We start from the raw sequence: 21,486 nt of genomic DNA on the forward strand, positions 1-21,486 counted from the left end.
GCGTGCGCGCTCAACACCGACTGCGTCATATTCCCCAAACCCAATCAGATCTCGCTTGAGGGCGGAGTCTGGATGGAAGGGCGTTTATTTTGACCAATCGTAGAGACGGCGGGTTTAGTTCTAACCCAATGGCGTGCGGCCGTTTCTGCAGGGTAAAGTGTGGTTGCGTTAAAAACAAATACGGTAAACAATTAAATATTATTCATATTCATTTTTAATTGAAGAGACAATTTATTCTGCACGAGAGATGTTTTAATAGTAGATTAAAACATCTCTCAAACTAAGATTATTCACTGAGTAAACAATGAAGCTGTGGGTAAGAGCGTCTGCTAAATGCCTTAAATATGAATGTAAATAGCATATAAACTATTCATTTCATTAACACTAAACTAAACTAAAAGATCCAATCCTGCTTTTATAGAAAAAATATTAAGGATTATTGTTAATTATTATTAGAGTGAGTTACTATTCTTCCGGTTTACTCATAACATTGTTTATTGTTTATCTGTATAATTCTTTCATCTCTCTCTTTTTTTTTAACACGATTAAGTTTGTGATTTTATTTTTAATAAGACTAAACTTTCCACACAACCTTTAGTTCATAAGCTGTAAATTACAAGCAGTATTGGATCATGAACATATTACATAATTATAAATGATGCAATAGACATAATGATCTAATAAGAGTTGGAATCATACAAATTAATATAATAATAATATTAATCATCATCATCATTTTAAATGTATTTCAGTGATCAATTATATTTTTAAATGAGCATCTGCACACCTCATTTCTGAGCTGAAACTGACCCTTTAGGCAATGTTAGTAGCAGAAATGCTGTGCTTTACACAGCAGTCCGGATTTAATCTGCCTCACACAAAAACAGGTCAGTTCAACATGTGGGTTTTCACCATCTACTATTTTACTAAACACTTTTCAGTCACCCTGATGTGTCCGACAGACTACAACAGTGTGACACTGATTTGAAACTCAGTGCTCTTGAATCTTTCAAACTATTTGCTCTACTTGGTTCTAGTACTGCTTTGCATTTATTTTGCTATGTTTGTGTTTGTGCAATTCTAGGCTGCAGTGGCATCTTCTGCTCTCTCTTTCTGGGAAGCAGTTTGACAGATGGCCTTCTGCAGGTATAGACCAGGGGCACCTTCAACCTCAAACAGTGTGCATCATTTTGCTATGGTTTCTGGGCCGAACGACATGTGAGCTTGAGGTAAGTTTTTTTTTTTTTTTTGGTTTGTTTGTTTCTTAATTGAACAACATAAAGCACAAAACAATATACAAAGATACATAATCTCCACAGGGAGGAAAAGAAGAGTAAACAAAGTCTTAAAACAGTATGTTTTTAGAGCTCTGGTGTGCGATGAGTTTTCCAGTTTTCATTTCTAATTAATTCTCGAAACAGAGAAAAGAGGGCTTATTTCCCCTCCACCTACTGCAGTGAATGTGGGATTTTGCTAAAAGTATGACTACATTTATGGCATCAGAGAAGGCTGGACTTACGTTTTCCACATAGAATAAAATGGCATCAACATCAAAAGAAGGAATGTTAAATTTAAGATTAAAACAGTTTCTAATGTCTGTCTAAACAAATCTGCATATTGACATGAAAAGAACAAATGCTCCAGGAATTTACAAAAAACTCATATATCAACATCAAATTTAAATCTTCTTTCAAGAAACAAGACTACAGGATATGTCTTATTTATTTTTCTGAAATTAGTCTCCTTCACTTTCGGAGATATAGGCCATTTGACAAATTTGGAATGAGCAAAAGTTATGATGGTTTTATAATTGGTATTAGGACGTTTCTTAAAAGACTTTCTTCTATAATCATAGTAAATCCTTTTTTTCATACCATGATTGATAATCTTGCTATTACACTTGAAGTCAACTAAGTTACAGTCGTTCACTTTAAACGTAGGTATCAAAAGGGTTATCTTGACATCAATGACATTTTTGATTAACTGAATCAATGCTAAAGGGATCACTCTACACTCCTTTTTTAAAATTTTTATAACGACAACTATGATTCAACAAAGAATAAGAAATGTAAAAGATCTCCATGACAATCAAACCGATCCTTCACAAAAATGATGCCTTTTACATACCAGTCTTTTCTAAATATAGACTGCCTACCAACTGCGATTGCCCTACTATTCCATATTCTTCCATGAGGAGAAAAGTTATGCTGAAATATAATTTTCCAGAACTGAAGAATTTGTTTGTGGAAGTATTATAGTTTAACTGGAATCTCACTCATTTCACACTTTGTGAAAAGTCACACTTTGCAAAGTTCAATTTCTCACAGTTGCTTAAAAATGGAAGGAATATAAAACCACAATTTTGTTGCATAATAAATGTTTTTAACTATTTAATCCTAAATGTACCGACCATGGCTTCAAAATCCAATGCATTAATACCACCCTTCTCATATTTTATAACTGTTTGGGACCTTTTAATATAATGAGTTTTGTTTTTCCACATAAACTGAAAAATTGAAGTTTGCTTTCCTTATATTTGTGGTGATCTATACATAGAATTACATGGATAGACAACCTTGGAAAATGTATACAGCGAACGTAGGAAGCCACCGCTGATGTGAACTTAATGCAAACATCCGGTCAGAAACATTTATTAGATATCCAAAACTGCACAAGAAAAAAAACACACCTTTTAGTAGGATGGCTTAAAATGCAAATTACACTTCCTGACTACAGGAGGAGCCCAGAAACAAGAAATACCCTATATGTTTTCTATAGTGTTGCATAGTGACCCAGAGCTCCGAAAATGGGCAGTTCACTGATTCCCAGATCCTTTTCCCCCACCTTTTACTTGCCTATTGTTTACAGTCTCAGAAAAATGGGTACAGTGACAAGGGGGTTCTTTGACTTGGAACAACAGTGGAATCCTTAGTGGTGCTATGCATTTAATAAGTTGTAACATATTAGCTTGTGGATTGTGGATAGCCCTGGTGGTTAGCATGTTAGATGATTGTAAATGGCATTGTGCATGTCTGACCAATAAGAAACAAGAATAAACCCCTACTAAGCCTCTTAACTCCACCTTGTAACACTGTTTTTATGATGGTTATCATTTTTAACTCCCTAATAAACCGAACATCAATATTAACACATTAAAATAAGGCACACACGAACACTTTCACACTGATCCCAGCTGTTAAGAAACTGAAGAAAAGAAGCAAGCCGTACACATTAGCATTAGCTTTACTAAATGCCAACCAAAACACTTCACATTGACATATAATAAACTATTAAGAACATTAAAATCACAGAGCAGAAAAACAGAACTTTAATTTACAAAGCCTGACCACAGGTCAAGAGTCAGTTTGAGCTTCATGTATCCTTTATCTGCTTCTTCTCACTAGTTTTTGGGGGAAGGACCTTAATCTCAAAAATCATAAAGAAATCTTTAAGAGCCTCTGCTTCGTTGAGCTGGAGCGAGTATTCCTGGGCTATCTTCTCTGCTGTCCATGTCTGAGGAGAGAGCTTGTGATCCTTCAGAACATGTAGCACCTCCAGAAGGGACAGCTTTCCCACTGGAACGTCATTCACCTCACTGACTCCCAAAACATCTGGAAAATTATGCTTCAGAGGCCGGCGTTCCGTCTGCTGCCGCTCTGGAATGGCTGCAGCCTGAACACAAACATATAGTCAGACACCAGCAGGGGCAGCAGACACTGTACAGAGTCTTACACACCAGCAGGGGGCAACACACTGCACACACACACCAGCAGGGGCCGCACTGGAAGTTTAATGTCAATTGATTCCCATTTGAGATGTGCACTGAAATATATTTTTATATCTTTCAGCGCAGACATCCACTTTATTATAAGAATAAAATGAACAATCACACACACTCCACATACCTTTGTTACAGGATCTTTAGACTCAACATAAACCTGCTGTAGTCTGACCAGCAGCGGATCATCCTTCCTGTGGATTTCCTCACTGGCCACTGGTCCTGCAACACACACACACACACACACACACACACACACACACACACACACAGTCAGTCATTCTTGTTGATAAAAAAGCAGAATTATGTTTTCTAGTAAAAGAGGTCACTGAACACCTGCTTCTAGATCAGTTTACTGTAAGCATCTTGTTTTAGAGTCGGAAGATAAAGCGCATGGACTGTTTACCTGAGAGCCATGCTCACAAATGTTGACATTAATATAAAACATGATAGAAACACTCATGTGTTTCAGGTGCTGGCTGTGAAGGACCACATGACAGTGAGTGAGTTAATCTGAGGTTACTCAAGTTTAATTATCTGATTAAAGCCGCTTAGATTCTGTAGAACAGAACCCTAAAGCCACTGACCAGTCTTACAGCATTCATCTTAGAAATATACCAGATTTCAACCTAACTTTTCCCACAACACTACAGTAGACTATTACTATAATGCTGCCATAATGGGAGTATGATATTCCTGTCATTTTGTCAATAGCAGTACAGTACTTTAAAACAGTAGTCTGAGCTACAGGGGTATGATTAATGCTGAAATGTGGAAACATTCCTCAGAACTGACACCATTGCCGTCAGTACACTGAGACCTGCCTCAAGCACTCCAATGCCATTATGCTCTTGTGAAGCAGGAGCCTGACACGGACTGTAACTGCTGCACCATTAAGGTGGAGCGGAAAGTTTCAAGGAGAAGGCTCCCTGAGTCAAACCCCCCCAGATCAGTAGCTATTAGCCTGAATGGCTGCTTGTTCGTGTGTTAGCTTGTGCACGCGCATGTCTTGCACTACCTGGTTGCTGCGCCTCGTATCTCGGCGCAGGCTTTGGTTTGCTCTTGCTGATTTCTCGATGTGCCCGATTCTCCACATTGAAGCGCCAGAACATTCGTCCCACACGAGCCCCCATACCACACTGCGTCTGCCTCCTCCTCCCTCTTCTTCTTCTTGATGTGTAGCTGAAACCTGCGCTTGCGCCCTCTGCTGATCAGTCTGCGTGACCCGGCTTTAGCCTGATCACGCCTGCCCTTCCTGACTGCAGAGAGGCTGCTCAAGGTCTTCTCGGAGGTCCGCAACTGGGGTTATTAGGACCCTTAAGTCACGCTCAGTAGATCTATAATATTTAGTATTAATATAATTTCAGTTTTAATCACCAATCGCGATATAGACAGATATGATTGTAAGATGTATTTATTCATTTAATTAATTAATTGGCTTATTTGGACACTTTAGTTTCAGTTTATTTATGCACAAAAGCATAAATATCTATCGGTGGGTTTCAGAGTTATTTTAGGTGGTGGTGGTTCCCCTGCCAAGCTGGCCCTCCTCCTTTTTAATATTATATAATTTCGCTGTGTTAAATAACCACTTCCGGTTGAGCGATCTTTTACTATTCTCCAACTTGGAACTTTATGTTGATGTTGGCTTATGCTGGGCTAGTGCTGCTTGACCAACATAACAGTGTTACACCACTACAAACTCTGGTTATACTGGTATAGTGCTCAAAGTTAGTCAGGCATCCTCCACCACTTATGAAAAACTGAATATCAAAAAACAAACTCTTTTAATCCCATTGAATTTCAGTGTTATTCTGTTACTGTGCCTTTAAAACTAAAACATGTAAACTAACTGTAGAAGAACTGTAACGTGAGTGGGCGTGGCTATTCTGCTGTACGCTGAATGGGCGGGGCTACATTGCTTTAGGCTGGATAGGGTGGTGTAGGTAATGAGCTGGTGTATGAAAAGGCTGATCATGTAGCTTCCTTAAATGGACAGAGGGATTGGACGGTATGTTGGACTCACTATTTTATTACAAACCTGAGTGAGGAACGCTCAGTAATCTGTCATATCAGAATCAGAATCAGAATCTCTTTATTTCACCAAGTATGTTACACATACAAGGAATTTGTCTTGGTGAGAGCAACACGTATGACAAGTAACAAGAACACAGAACACAGGCTTCATGGACAAGGATCAAGCCTAGGCTAGGACTGAACCGTAAAGGTAACACTAAAAAGCCTTTTTAGTCTAAGATGAATCAATCTGGATCCAGGAAACCAGCACTTTGCCAGTATTTTGTTGTGCATCAGTTTCTCTATGGTTGTTAAACATGTAATTTTTACTAGAAATAGTGTTAGCCTGGTATTTCTCATTGTAAACTAAGGAAGCACACGTCAAATATCAAACATGCCATGTCTGATCGACTGTATCTAGGGTTTTTTGAATTTTTGGCCAAATTGTTCCTTTAACAGCACAATCACAAGGCCGGCGGTGCCAAGCGGAGTTCTCTAGGTTTATTCATATTTCTAAGATTCTAAGATCGGACTGAATCGACTACAACACAGAAAGCAAACAACACAGAAAGAAATGCAGGAAAGATTTCTGTATTTGCTTGTTCATTACAAAGAGTACAAAACAACACCCACCCCCCAAAAATATTTATATATATATTTATAAATCTTGCTTTATAATATGTACATTTTATTAGTTCTCTTGCTTGAATGTCATCATCAAATGTGCACAGATTGCATTGAAGTTTAGTGGCTAGCCTTTGGCCGCCTGCTACAAGACATCCACTTTTTTCTGAAGCTCCACAGAAGCTTTAGGCCTCAAATCTCACACTTCTGTAAATTCCTACTGGAATCAACTTTTATATAAACACTTATTCGGTAACGGTGGCTCCGACTGAGACCGCAGCCTGCAAACACTACAGTGCACAATTCTATTATGTACAGCCTGTTGATACTAAGGGACTCTTCTAGCTTGTTTGACAGTTTTTGTACCACATTAAACATTCCTAATTTTTTTCTTCACAAAAGCTGCTTGAAGCTCTGGCCCAGGAATGAAGCCAAAGGCCACACCTCTTTGGCCCCGTTGTTGTGATGTCAGCACCTGCCATTGGTCAAACCTTTCTTGTGTTTAACTGTTGGGCCAAAATAGATACATAATGTGTTTCTAACAATAACAACTGTCAAATCTTTCTTTATTCATACTAATGAAGAGCCTCTGGAGAACCTGATTAGCCCTAGCACATGGGGAAGTCTTTCTCCACACCATTTCAGAAAAAATACAAATCATCCTAGATTTTCTTACACTTTTAGAGCAGCGGTTCTCTGTCCTGCACATCATGACTCATGACTCATAGCATATGCTCTAACATTTAACCCCTAACATCTAAACTATACCTTAAACCTTAACCCATAAAACCATAGACTCTAATATAAAGGTGGGGAACCTCAGGTCCTGGAGGGTCTGCACATTTTTGTGCTTTCCCTGCTCAAACACACCTGATTCAACTCAACTGCCAGGTTTGAGTGACTGTGCTGGACCCTCTGGCCTGTGCTGGTTCCCCAATCCGACTCTAGAATGTGTAGGGACTAGGACTGAGAACCACTGTTCCAGAGAACAGTGTCATTGTGCCCCGAAGCTCTGTGACTGTGCAGCATTTTTAAATGACATAGTACAAAGATCTTTAACTGCAGTAATAACTTCATACCTCATTGCCTTTGTTAAGTGATATGCTCCCAATGGTAAGGAGAACTTTATTCTAGACTGGCAGTAAACATTTAAAAGTAATGAAAGGTTCAGAAATTAGAATTAAAATTGAAAATAAAATATTATAAAACAGCTTAATTTTCCCTGTAATGTGATACTACTTCAAGATTACTGTGTTTATTTTTCCGAACATCCATTAAACACAGTAGTTAAATCTTTAGTTTAAAGATTTATTCAGCAAAAGCCTAAAGGTGATGGTTCTTATTTAAAAATGTAGCTTTAAGGTGGAACTTTTTTAGGCCATTGTCTAAAGCTTTTGTGTCTCTGAAACTAATGAAGTTACTAATCCTGTAATTCTGAAATCTGTCTATTGAACACAATGACACTATTCGTAAAAGCAATCCAGAGATGGTCACTCCGAAGTGTGATTTTACCGACTAAGCCACAGCACAAATTTCAGATTTTAATAGAGAACCGGGTACCCCCAGAATCTGGGCAGGAGGGTTCATGGAGTACCCAAAGAGAAACTCCCACTCAGACTCACCCAGAATCTTCAACCCACACTTATGATCTCAGCACTGTAGGGAGTGTCTGGCGCTAATGATGTCAGCACTGACTCTGAGAGCAGGAGGAGTAGAGGCACAACAGGATAAAGCTGTCCACCAGCAGGAGGCAGTACACGCATCGCTGGGTGTGGAGGGTTTGAACCTTCTGCAGCCGCAGCAGCAGTACTGCCAGCAGCAGGAAGAAGGTGAGGATGTTGAAGATGAGAAAGATGCGAATGTAGGCGGGGCCAAATGAGTGTGACCCGCCAACAGTGGCCGCGGCACGCACCTCATTAAACCGGCGCCCTTTTACAAACCCCCCCTTTCTAAGTCTGCGCATGTCGCTGTAGTCGACAAAAGCTCTGGAGTCTCCGTCAGCCTCCTCTGGAACGTCCTCGTAAACTCGCTTTATTCCACTCTGCCTCTGCCTCTTCTCGCTCGCCTCCATCTGAGTGAATATGTCCGGCAGGTTCTCTGCCAGGCCTGCTTTCAAGCCACCCTTCCCTTTCTGTTTCTTTGACAGAGCGAACATCTTCTTTACCGTCTCTGCCGTTCTTTTCTTGTCCGAGAACTTCAGCAGACGCTCCGCAGTTTTCTGGAAGTTTCCGGAGTCCAAGACTCTGGCCAGGATGTGCCGTTCCAGCTGCTGAAACACTGGCTTGACATGTTGGAGGTTGTCCTCTACCATGTTCACATATTCCTCCACCTCCACCAGAGGGCGCTCCTGTATTGAAGCTGCCCTTTCAAACACAATCTTCTTCTTCTGGTCCTCTATCACCATGGCATACAGAGGCTTGCTAGGTGCCTCTCCTGTAAGTAAATGGATGGTGAAAGTGTGATCATGGGTTGCCAGGTGAATGTCAATCCTCTCCGAATCCCCACGCAAGCTGAAGCTCTGGACCTCTACTCCCGGTCCAACGAAGATATAAGCCACTCGAGTGTGGGGGTACCTTAGTGGCATGGTCACATTTACATAGTTGGAGCCATTATATGGATAACCCCGTGGATAGCTCCAATAGCCAATTGCTGCTTTATCGCTGCTCCCTGTATCGTCCAGCCAAAACATCTTGTAAGTGTCCTGGCCATGCTGAATGAAGGCTCCTTGGATAGTGTTCATAGATGTGGCTTGGAAGGGAGTGTCCGTGTTGTGGAAAAAAGCACTGAAGCTGCGGATGGGACTGTCCGATTGCAGATGGACATGGTCCACCAGCAGCAGAAGCTCAGGCTGGAGCAGTAGAAGGTTTCTCTGGATACTCCTGACCTTTATCTCTGAGCTGTAGGCCGACTTTCCCTCTCCACGGATAAACACTACACCTTGCTGCTCCAAGGCCGCCTCCACGCGGCCCTGGCAGTCTGCCGCCGGACCGTATTTATACTTCAGCCACTTAGAGTCACACACCTCAGTCACCTGTCCCTCCCATGGGGCTAAACAATTTTGGTTCTCAGAGGGCCCGAACATAAGGGCATTGTTGAGAAAAGTGAACTTGGGGCCATACAGTGCCTCAGTGATAAAGGGAATGCCACCCGGGGCAAAAGTGAAGGAGTTTTGATCAGGATGTTCATGACCCGCATTGAAGTTTCTCCAGCCCCTGATCCACTCCCGGTACTTGTTCTGATGAACGATGTCAAAGATGGCCCGGCCACCCAGCTTACCCGACTTAAAGGAAAGGAAAGAGTGGTTTCTCTCTGCAGGAAGAGCGCTACCGTAGGTCACCACACCCCAATCCTCAAAATACTGAAGCTGGGCTTTCCCATAATCAGGAGGGGGTGTGGACTGTAAACTTGGATCAAACCTGTGGGTCAGAAACAGAGAGAAGACAATGGAATACTGCAGCGATTTAGAGCTAAGAAGTACAGTAAACACAGTAAATATATTAAAATATACTAGAATATATTAGATATATAAATATATTAGACACACACCAGTTATTTAGTGTATTCATGTGCTTTGTTCTATAAAAGCATAGGCATGTTTTATCACCTAGCCTGGTGTCTTGGATAACCGTGGTAGCATGTGGCCACTAGTACATTACATATATTAAAATATTAATTATATATTAAAACAATAATGCATATTAAAATCACATTGCTCCAATCAGGTTTACTTTTTACTCCATATGGATGAATGCGATGAATGAGTGTCCATCCATCTATTCACCCTCCATCCAATCTATCCATCCAACCATCCACCCATCCATTCTTCTATCCATCAATAAATCCTTAAATCCTCAAATCACAATGGACTACCAAACAGAAGACTACGAGTGTATTGTGTGTTACCATATGAACTCTGTGTGCAATGTGCTCCATCTCTGTCCTCTCCCCGGCTGTCCAGGACCCTCCTGTACACGGTTCTGCCGGATTTTCTCAGCCAGCCAGTTCCCACTGCCGTTCCTCAACACAAAGCGGTCCAAAAACACCAGCTGACTCTCCGGCCCGTAGAACCAGTTATAGTTTGAGTCTGCAATGGCCACAGTCCGCTGGAACCCTGCAGAAACACACACTGCTGACTCAGAACTCAGATAGGACAGTTAGTTCCTCTATTAAACTAAAACAGTAGTAGTAAGTAAACATGTTAGACAGTAAACATGTCCTGGCTGATGGACAGTATTTGAGTATAAGATTTGGGGGGAGGGTGGTGGTAAGGGGGCGTATAATGGGGGTCTGGTTTGTTGCTGAAAGGCATACCGGGCAGCAATGTCCGGTACAGGAAGTTGAAGTGCTGGAGCAACCAGGGGTGCTGAAAGTGAGAGATGGCAAAATGCCGTTGCACCAGGAAGATGTACTGGAAGAGCGACCGGGTGGTGTATGACCCATAAGCTACACCTTCATACAGAGAACCGTCCACCACGTTCTGCAGCAGGACCAGGGACTTCTCCATGATGGACAGCACTTGCTTCGTCCACAGGTACGCCTCTTGCAGATAGCCTGCACATACACACAAGTCAGTATACTGTATCTGATTCAGCATACAGAAGAAACGTGAATATTACAGTTACAACATTAGCAGACACGTTTCAGACCGCACAGCAGATCATACAGCAGCATTTAGGGTTTAAGAGTGGAAGGTAAAGGAGCTGGGTTTAGGGTTTATAGTTTAGGGCTTCATGAGGTTAAAGATTTAGAAGCTAGGGTTGGGTATGGGTTAGGTTTTATAGCTTGTTATGGGGTTTATAGTGTGGGACTTTATGAGTTAAGGTTTAGGAACTCATTTATTTGATTGATTGTAACATGATGGGTTGGAAATAGTTTTGTGTGTGCATTTGTGTGTGCGTGTTGCTGATTCAGCACTGTTCTGGCCGTTTCCTGGTAATGGACACAGCTGTGGTCGGCGCTCCTGAATAAACAGAAGCTTCTTAATCTCCTTGACTGCAGAGAAACAATAAGCAACTTCAAACTAAGAAACTCTTAGTCCAGTCATCCTTACTGTACACACAATACCAGATAATTCAGATGACAGTGAGAGAGTTCTGAACCCCACCCTGTCCCAGTGCACATGGGTGTGTGTGTGTGTGTGTGTGTGTTTCCTCTACTGATCTCAATCAGAAAACAGCAACAGGTTGCACTACAGAGAAACAGATATGCATGATCAAACACACACAAACACACACACATACACACACTAACAGGGTGAGTTGGCTATTTTGCTATGTGACTGATGAGCAGCAATAATATGTAAACAGTATGATCTCGTATAGTACAGTGTTGTATAGAGTAGTACAGTCCAGTACAGTGTAGTACACCGCAGTATTATACAACAAGTATAATATAGTACAGTATGGCCAGGCTAATGTAATACAGTATAATTCTATAGGTCTATTGTAGTATAGTTTAGTACAGTCCACTCTATTGTTGAGCATAGTCAGGTCTAGTGCTGTAAAGTTTAGTGTGGTCTAGTTTTGCCCAGTGCAGTTCAGTAGATTCCAGTCTAGTGCAGTGCAATCTAGTGGGGTGTAGTTCAGTATAGTCTAGTGTAGTACAGAAGTAGTGTTGTATAGTCCAGTTTATTGTAGTAGAGCACAGCATGGTCCAGTTTAGTGTGGTAAGTTACTGCCCATTCTAGTGTAGTATAGTATACTAGCGTCCAGTCTAATGTAGTGTTGTGCAGTATAGTGTAGTCTTGTGTAATGTAGTACAGAAGGGTCCAGTCTACTGCAGCACAGTATAGTATGGTGTAAACCAGTATAGTCCTGTTTAGTGCAAAAAGTACACTCCAGTCCAGTGAAGTATAGTTCAGTACAGTGCAGTCTACTGCGAAATAAACCAGTACAGTCCAGTGCAGTGAAGTATAGTTCAGTACAGTGCAGTCTACTGCGAAATAAACCAGTACAGTCCAGTGCAGTGAAGTATAGTTCAGTTCAGTTCAGTCTAGTGCAGAATAAACCAGTACAGTCCAGTGCAGTAAAGTATAGTTCAGTATAGTAAAGTATAAACAAGAATTGTCCAGTCTATGGTATTATAGGTCAGTATGATTCAGGCTAGTGCAGTCCATTATAAATTAGTGTGGTACACTATGAATGGCCCAGGGCAGTAAATCAGACTGACCTTGGTTCATGAGCACCAGGCAGCCGGTTAAGAGAGCCACACAGTTGGTGGGTTGGTGGTTGTGGAGGTACTGGAAGCCCCAGCCACGATGGTACGATTTCTCGTACATGTAGCGGGACGCATTCCCGATCACCTGCAGGAAGCGCTCCTGCTGAGAGCGGCTTAGATACTCGAACAAGAAATCATATGCTGTGGCAAAGCCCACCAGAGAGTGAGCCATCGGTACCTCGTCCCACGGAGCATCCTTCACCAACCTGCAACACACACACACAGTCTCAGTGAGTGTTTGGTAATGTTAAGTGTGTAATCAAATCAAATTTATTTGTATAGTGCTTTTTACAACTGTTGTCACAAAGCAGCTTTACACAATCAGTAATTAGTAAAATACAAGAAATCAACAACATAAAAAGACATGAAAACCTGGAGCGGAGAGCTTGAGCTCCATGTAAAGAAAACTGATGCATATTTGTCCAAAATATAAACAGCTGGATTGTACTCATGAAGTAGATATGTGGGGGTCTGTGAAAGGAGTGCAGTAGTCCAGTCCAGCCCAGTATATTTCTGTGTGGTTCAATCAAGTTAAGCACAGTACAAGTGTTAAAGTCACCAAGACAAACTTGGTGAGTGAGTAGTTGGCAACTAATTTAGTAGTTGATTAGTTGATGACTTCATCATGCATGCATCTCACACTAACTAAAAAACAGTTGTGGATGTATGCTAACTGCAGATTAATAACCAATGTTTAACCATAACAGTGTGGAATACAGTTTTCCTGCTGCTGTTACTTTTTACTGTAGTAATTCCCTCAATCTGGACTCAGAGCTGCAGTGAAAACTGTACAGACTGAGCAACTGTCATGTAGACGGAGCATGTGAATAAAACCTATACAGAGCCATAAGCCAGACAGACACCTTGTTTTTCATCTTTTATATCTATACATGATCTATGTTAGAAGTTAAGCTGGAAAGCTCAGAATGTCTTAAGCCTGGTTGATGCCCCTTTCTCTCGTTTGAATGCAAATACACAAACACTCAAGGCTGGCTACCCAAAGTTGCACACTTGTACAGTTGCACACATGTGCGCATGCTCAGCACAAACTGGGCATAGGTGCAAATCAGTAGCAACAGGCACCACACTTAGCATGGCCACACATCTAGAGTGACATTAGTGAAGAGTGGAGAGTTCTTTTAGTGTGAGGTGTAGGAGTCCCATATGGAGTGTAAGTCAACCCAAAGACGTTATACATGAGCACACCAGCCACTGGTTGAAATATTAATGGGAATTCTTGAAACACTTAGCGTGTTTCATAGCATCTGTTTATAGAAAAAGTGCCTTTTGTCTTTATTATTAGCAGAACAGTTCAGTAAAACAGGGAACGTCTATATAAGGTAATCATTATTATTGTTTTCATTAGTTAGCTACCAAACACCTGAAACAACCCCAAGCTAAATATAAAAGCTATATATTACATAAGAGTTTTTCGGTCATTTCTATAATCAATAGATTATTCAACTGTCAAAATAGTAATTTGTTGCAGCGCTTAGTTCTGTACTGTATGGTGTGTGTGTGTGTGTGTGTGTGTGTGTGTGCATATAACACTCTATATTTATAGTTTTATAGTTTTTTATAGTAACATTTCTAGCAGTTGCTTAAAGGAAGTGAAACTGATCAATATTTTCAGCTGATGTGGATAAAAGTGAAAAGGGAAGTTTCTGAACATTTTAGTTACACACAGAGACATGCACATGCACACACATACACACACAGGATGTAGGAATTAGTCAACAGTGCTGATTATGCAAAAAAAAGTTTTTTTTTGTTTAAACACTACAGTTGATATTGCATACTGGGCAACACACTGTCCTCCACACAACAGACTATAGTGCAGTTCCTTGTATGGGCTCTATAATGCTCTATAATGTTCATATGATCCACACACTCTTTCTGACAGACTGTAATATGCTACAGGAAGAGTAGGGGGTGCTCTATAATGCTCTATAATGTTCATATGATCCACACATTCTTTCTGGCAGACTGTAATACTTTACAGGAAGTGTAGGCAGTACTCTAAAATGCTCTAATATGTTCATATGATCCACACACTCATTCTGACAGACTGTAATACACTACAGGAAGTGTAGGGGGAGCTCTATAATGCTCTATAATGTTCATATGCTCCACACACTCATTCTGACAGACTGTAATACACTACAGGAAGTGTAGGGGGAGCTCTATACTGCTCTATAATGTTTATATGATCCACACACTCATTCCAAAGGACTATATTACACTACAGGAAGTGAGGAGGGTGCACTGTAATGCACTATAAATCACTTCATATGACCATTCCGACAGACTAATACACTATAAGATGCATAGGGGACAAGTAGAGAACTGATTTTAACAGTCATAGTGATCATACCAGTCCGGCTGGGCTGCCATTCTCTCCATGTACTCTCGGGCCATGTGGAGCGCTCCAGCACGATGTGGGTACAGCAGGCAGAACATAGCGAGCAGGCCCAGGTTGTTTCCATAGATTTCGTTCCAGCGGGCGCTAAACTGGGCGGGGCTCCAAGGGGGCAGGAAGTCCTCTGGTCGCTCCAGCATTTCCTCCGCGGCCTCGCGAATCCCCTTGGCCAACAGGCGGTGTGAATTCAGCGCTGCCCCCTGCAGGCCCTCTATGTCCTCGCGGCCGAAATACAGCATTGGGTGGCCGTCATAGTTCCCCCCCAAAAATGGGACGGATCCCCCAGGGTCAGAACTGGCCTGGACCGACCCCACCCTCAGCAGCAAACATACTGAGTTTATGAAGAAGACTGTAGGAGCACCACGAGTGTATGAACTCATCGCAGCATCAGGGACACATCACACGCTGCTCCCCGCTAAGAGAGAAAGAGAAAGAGAAAAAAGAGAGAAATCTGGGTTAAATTATTTTTGATCATATTTTTTGCATTCTGTCCAAACATCCACTGCACTGTAACAAGCAGCTAAGTGGATGGGAGCCCGTAATGACATCATCATATTGTTCATTTTCATTTTGACTATTTCTCCTAAAAGCGGTGGGATCCTTTAGGTGAGGCACGTTAATACAACCCTTTTCTGTACGGACAACAGCAGTACTTGTGGAGTCGACACTTATGGCAGTGACACTCACAGCAGGGGCGCGCAGCACACTCAGCAAGGCACTTATAGCAGTGACACTTATAGCAGCGGCAGACACAGTCAACGCAACAAATACAGTGGCTTCATGGCATCACTCACAGCCACGCTCTCTGCATAATTCAGGGCATCACTCACAGCCTCAATCATGACTACACTCAGGGCATCACTGAGGGCCATAATCACAACAACGCACATGGCTTCAGTCAGGGCCACCCTCAGGATGTCCATTGTGGTGTGACTGAGGGCCACAATCACAAATACACTGACAACACAATCAGGGCCACACTCTGGGTGTCGCTCATTGTGTCACTCAAGCCACACTCATGGCTACACTCAAGGCCACACTCGCAGTGGACACACACTCACTTGCTGTGTCACTCAGGAACACACTCCTGCCAAATGAATGCAGCTTAGAGTAAACAACAGTGTGCAGATATGAAGGCATGATCACAGGTCCGAGCAGCCGTATCATTTTTTTACTTATAGTATAATTATAAGTAATAGAGTAATAGAGTCCCATTTTCTTCACTTATTAAAATCATTTCTTGAATAGTAAATTATGTCAGCACTGACTACAATGTAGAGCTGGACCCAAGGCCAGAAGAGGCCCCTCATGCCACATTTCAGTGTTCTGATTGTTCATCTAGCAAATTTCTTTTCTCTAATGAGAATAAAAGCCCCCACTTTGGAGAGGTTCCCTTCCAAATGTTACATTTCTGCCACATCAGCCTCCCCTAATTGTGGAAACATTGTTTTGACATGGTTTTACTGGAATCTGCTCTTTAAGAGTTCAAGTGAATCTGAGTCGGAAGTGGATGAACTTGCTAAGCTGTGTTCCTTCGCACCAACACTGCAGCTGATTCTTCAGCAGGAAAGTCCTGAACACTCTTGGTAATCTGACCCAGCTGCAGCTTAGAGCCCCAATAGTGCTGCACTACACACACACTTAACTCAGATGACTAAACACACTGCATTTCACAACAGTGACTCAGACAGAATGCACACACTGAACACCAACAGCCGGGGGCTATGTGTGTGTGTGTGTGTGTATATAAGAGAGTGTGATTGAGTGAGAGAGAGAGAGAATGTAAATAAACCTAACTACAGAGAACTGAAATTCTTACCCTGTCTATTGCTCTCCACTACTACCCCCATACCCCACTCCTACCCTCTTACTGTATTCTTTTCCCACTCATACCCGCTAGCTGTACTGCTACCCAACTCCTACTCCCCTTCTGTCCCTATTTCTACCTCCTTACTGTACTACCACTACTCCACTCCTACTCCCCTTATTGTGTCCTTTCCCCACTTCTACCTGCTTACTGTACTCCTACTCCCACTGCTCCACTCCTACTCCCCTTATTGTGTTCATCCCTCATTACTACATCCTTACTGTACTCCTACTCCCACTACTCCACTTCTACTCTCCTTATTGTGTCATTTCCCCACTTCTAACGACTTACTGTACTCCCACTACTCCACTCCTACTCCCCTTATTGTGTTCCTTCCTTATTTCTACCTCCTTATTGTACTCCTACTCCCACTACTCCACTCCTACTCCCCTTATTGTGTTCTTCCCTCATTTCTACCTCCTTACTGTACTCCCACTACTCCACTCCTACTCCCCTTATTGTGTTCTTCTCTCATTTCTACTTCCTTACTGTACTCCTACTCCCACTACTCCACTCTTACTCCCCTTATTGTGTCATTTCCCCACTTCTGCCTCCTTACTGTACTCCCACTACTCCACTCCTACTCCCCTTATTGTGTTCCTTCCTTATTTCTACCTCCTTATTGTACTCCTACTCCCACTATTCCACTCATTGTGTTCCTTTCTCTGTACTTCTACACCACTCCTACACCCTTACTGTACTCTTACTCCATCCCTAGCCATTCATAGTACTCCTATCCCTTTTGAAGCCCTGTACTGTACTCTTACTCCACTTAGTTCTCCTACCCCATTCATACCCACCCCACTGAACTTATACCTCTTGAGTTTGTGTGCTGCAAACATTTTCAAATTCCACCAAAAAATTCCTATGGGGTTCAGGTCAGGTGACTGTGACGACCACCCCAGAATCGTTCAGGAGGTATGCTTGGGATCATTGTCCTGTTGGAAGGTCCAATGACAACCCAAGATTCAGTGTCCTTACAGAAGGCATGACGTTTTCTCCTAGGATTTCCTGATACTTGATTGAATCCATTTTCCCTAAACAACACTGCAGGTTACCTTTAGCATTCAGACCAAATCGTGCTGCGGGTCTTTGGCTGTTATTCGACTGTTTTTGATCACCTGCCTCTTTCTTAATCTTGTGGCAGCTTTCCTTGTTCCTCTTTTTGAACTCAGCCATCTTTCTAGCATGCAATCAAACGTCACAGTTGACAACCTCCCCCTGGCCAGTCCAGGTATTTGATGTGTTTTTTCAAACACACCTGATGCAACTAACAAAGCCCCCGATTTGCCCCCTGATTTGCAAAGGTGTGCTCTTATGAGAAATTCTATTCAGGGGTGGAAGAACTCAGCAGTCGTCTTTAAAAGGGTCAGTGTGTGCTGAATGTGGAGAAAGCACTGGTTCTACTACTGTGTTGAGATGTTTAAATTGATCCTGTTTGATTGGTTTATTACAAACAGCTGAAAAGTTCTACATTTTGCTCAGAAACATAATTATAAAAATGCAGTGGAGGTTGAATCATTTTGATGACTATAGTACTGCTTCCCCATTTATACCCCTGTACTGTAACTATACTCCTACCCCACTTACCAATTATCAGTGTTCTATTCACAGATTTATGTGATTATTGTGGTTCAACTGGAGGAGCTGATTACCGTTTATCAATAGTCAAAGTTAACAACAGGCTTTCTCTGGCTTCTATGATCTGTTAACACTGCTATTAATGGATGCTAATGTTTCATAATCAGCGCAGCTGAATCTCCACCATCAGACCATCAAGTTTACTCCCCAACTCTTTAACTGTTTCGGCTGCAGTAAACAGGCTGGTGTGTGTGGATGTGTGTGAGTAAACAGTACAGAACTGTACACGATTAGGCCTCTGCAGTAGTTAATGTGGAAAGTGCGTAATGGCGTCTTCCACGCGTCGCTCCGCCTGAACACTAACTTTTACAGTCCTCACATTCTTCTGTGCTCGAAGGAAGGAGAAACCCCATGACCTTTGACCCCTGCATTCCTGCTGAAGGCACACATGGGCCAACAGTGGAGGCTTAAGGAGGTAAAGCTCACATAAACCCTGCGAGACACACACACACACACATTTTTGGAGACCTGATTCTGACTCTTAAAGAAAACCAGATGAGGGGAGAGCAGCAGCAGACTGACCGATGTTATAGCAGAGAGAGAGAGTGAGAGAGAGAGAGTATCTTATAGAGCTCTGACTACTGAATTTAGTATTAGGGCAAATTAAGGCTTAAGGTAAAACAGCATCACTTTGATTAAAGAATGGTAAAGTTTACAGTTAGACTGCAGTTGTACTGGATTACAGTCACAGTCATAGTTACTGTTAGATTATGGTTATAGTTACAGTAAAGTTAAGTTACACTACAGTTATGGTTATATTGTGGTTGTGGGTGTTGAGGTTACACTGGAGCTTTAAACTGGTAGAAGAATTCCAAGAAAAAAAAGAGCTGCTGTGATCTGACGCAAAGCCTAAGAACCCCATTTTCTCCATTACACACTCACTCACTCACTCACTCACACACACACACAGACACACCTCAGACCTCAGATGTAGCTTGTTTGTAAGAGCAGATATGAAGCTGTCTGAGTTTGTCGGTCTTACCTGGTGAGGATCAGACCAGCTGGACAGAAGATAAAACCACAAGCTTCCTCCAAGAACAGCGTGAGGCCGGAGAGAGAGGAGGAAGAGGAGAGAGGGAAGGAAGAGGAAGAAGAGAGGAAGAAGAGAAAGGAGGTGAAGTTTCCTGGAATCTGACAGCAGCAGGAGTCCGGTAATGAAGCTGTTCTCACTCAGGTTCTCTTATAGAGACTGGAGACTTCCTGCACTTTCAATTCGAGAGTTTCAGCTGCAGCCTGAACACACAGGAACCTGGGGGGAGGGGCAGGGGGAGGGGGAGTGGGGGTGGGGGTGGTGTTGGGGTGGAGGGAGGTGGGCATTAAACAGACTTCCCTTCATTCCCTCCATTACTGCCCAGTGGAATCTGACCAGTGTTAAGTGATTCCTCACCTTTGGAAGAAAAGTATTCAAATTAAAATCCTCTGAACAGATCCACCATAATAGAGCTATAAGGCTGATGCAGTTAACAGGTAATGGAAGCTTATACCCCACCAATTAGCACAGAAGCTACAAGGCTAATGTAGCTAACATGTAATGAAAGCTTATACCCCACCAATTAGCATAGCCCTAACTGCATACCAACACCACCACACTCTCATCAAACCCTTTGGAGCTGTTCGGTAATCTCTGACAGACTTGCTTATGTGGTGTCTGACACTAAACCATGGACTAAAGGGTGGACTGGACTCAGGCTCTGCTCAGTACTTTAGGTTGTGTTTATAAATAACAGTGTTGAGTGAGTCTATAAGACAAGTCCAGTGTGTTAGTTATGTTGTGAGCGTAGGCCAGCCTGGATTCACTGGATTCACAGAGCTGGATTTTAAGAGAACTTAACCCGGTCCAGTAGAGACGAGCTGAGAGACAGTCTTACATTGAATTTCTATACTTATGTATTTGTGTTCAGTGGTGACTCAGGTTGTTTGAAGGGCAGAGGCGAAAAAATAAAAAGGGCACCTACTGCACCACACAGGGCCCCACCAGAATGCAAAAGGTTACGACGCACCATGTAAGATAAAATCTGCATCCTTGATTAGGATCAACATTACATTACATTAGGCTAAACTTAATCTTTACAACTTTAAAGAAAGCTGGCTGTATTACCTCCTCGCACACTGCAGAAGGCTGCTGGGGTTACAGCTCAGACTGTATTTGAGGATTTGAAACCTCTGCAATATTTGGTAATAATTAAATAATTAGCACACTATATTAACTATGCTATTTATTCATCTTAAATAATATAGAAACATGAACAATAATATATAATAAACAAATACAAATACAAATTACATAAGGGGGCTCTGAATGGTCCAGTGGAGCACAATTGGCCTTGCTCTCTTAGGTTGATGGCACTTCCCTAAATAGTATTAAATAACGCTTCCTTCTTTCCTCCCCACATCACTCCTAGTGTGATGTTGGTCTGCACATGTGTCTGTTAGCTGTTGTAGTGGAGCTGGGGAGCTGCCTAGCACTGCCAAGCAGTTTGAAAAGAGGTGGTGACTGACTTCACATGTGCTTGTCTTCTTACTGTAGAGGCATTGCTAGTGATAGGGGGAGTTTACATGAATGAGGATTGGGTAATTTGCCCTCCAAACTGAGGTTAAATTAGAAATAAATATTTTTCAAAAATGTAATTAAATAATAATTACATAAATAAGACAATAAAATCAGACATGCTCCTGCCCCCTGGTGGTATATACATACAGACCTCTAAGGTTGAATTATTTATTTATTTTTATTAATAATTATTCTTTGTTATTAGTACTGTTAAAGGTAAGAGTATAAGCAATGTTGTGTTCTGTATGTGTGGTAAACAAATTCATGCATCAAATATTATACAAAATAAAAGTCAAATATATACATATACGTATATACAAATATATATCATATCTTATATTATGTACTTAAAAATGTACTTTGTCTTCTACTAT

At 41.9% G+C, this 21,486-nt stretch overlaps 2 protein-coding genes across 3 annotated transcripts; both read right to left on the reverse strand.

The window, feature by feature from the left end:
* Positions 1–2,623: 2,623 nt before the first annotated feature.
* Positions 2,624–5,040, reverse strand: ndufaf4 (NADH:ubiquinone oxidoreductase complex assembly factor 4). The gene is made up of 3 exons (XM_072676685.1): positions 4,797–5,040; positions 3,906–4,000; positions 2,624–3,672 (listed from the first exon to the last, which is right to left on the reverse strand). Exons 1-3 carry the CDS (start codon positions 4,909–4,911, stop codon positions 3,373–3,375), a joined length of 510 nt encoding a protein of 169 aa, XP_072532786.1. The 5' UTR covers positions 4,912–5,040; the 3' UTR covers positions 2,624–3,372.
* A 1,329-nt stretch (positions 5,041–6,369) lies between these two features.
* Positions 6,370–19,782, reverse strand: dse (dermatan sulfate epimerase). 2 transcript variants are annotated; one of them, XM_072676645.1, is made up of 6 exons: positions 19,544–19,782; positions 15,009–15,468; positions 12,587–12,840; positions 10,730–10,969; positions 10,322–10,529; positions 6,370–9,834 (listed from the first exon to the last, which is right to left on the reverse strand). In XM_072676645.1, exons 2-6 carry the CDS (start codon positions 15,431–15,433, stop codon positions 8,103–8,105), a joined length of 2,859 nt encoding a protein of 952 aa, XP_072532746.1. In that variant the 5' UTR covers positions 15,434–15,468; positions 19,544–19,782; the 3' UTR covers positions 6,370–8,102. The 2 variants fall into 2 exon arrangements, with proteins under 2 accessions (XP_072532746.1, XP_072532747.1); XM_072676646.1 differs by lacking the exons at positions 6,370–9,834; positions 10,322–10,529; positions 10,730–10,969 and adding an exon at positions 11,030–11,410.
* Between the last annotated feature and the right edge of the window lie 1,704 nt (positions 19,783–21,486).

Source organism: Salminus brasiliensis, chromosome 1, assembly GCF_030463535.1.
Source record: "Salminus brasiliensis chromosome 1, fSalBra1.hap2, whole genome shotgun sequence".
NCBI classification, from domain to species: Eukaryota; Metazoa; Chordata; class Actinopteri; order Characiformes; family Bryconidae; genus Salminus; species Salminus brasiliensis.

What these genes read in the sequence shown, in the direction of transcription:
- dse (XM_072676645.1), bottom strand. Translation starts at nt 15,433, where the DNA reads ATGAGTTCATACACTCGTGGTGCTCCTACAGTCTTCTTCATAAACTCA. An exon ending in ATGGCAGCCCAGCCGGACTG is followed by an intron (nt 12,841 to 15,008) that starts GTATGATCACTA and finishes TGTGTGTTGCAG; the next exon opens with GTTGGTGAAGGATGCTCCGT. An exon ending in GTACCGGACATTGCTGCCCG is followed by an intron (nt 10,530 to 10,729) that starts GTATGCCTTTCA and finishes GTGTTTCTGCAG; the next exon opens with GGTTCCAGCGGACTGTGGCC.
- ndufaf4 (XM_072676685.1), bottom strand. Translation starts at nt 4,911, where the DNA reads ATGGGGGCTCGTGTGGGACGAATGTTCTGGCGCTTCAATGTGGAGAAT. An exon ending in ATACGAGGCGCAGCAACCAG is followed by an intron (nt 4,001 to 4,796) that starts GTAGTGCAAGAC and finishes TGTGTGTTGCAG; the next exon opens with GACCAGTGGCCAGTGAGGAA. An exon ending in CTAAAGATCCTGTAACAAAG is followed by an intron (nt 3,673 to 3,905) that starts GTATGTGGAGTG and finishes GTTTGTGTTCAG; the next exon opens with GCTGCAGCCATTCCAGAGCG.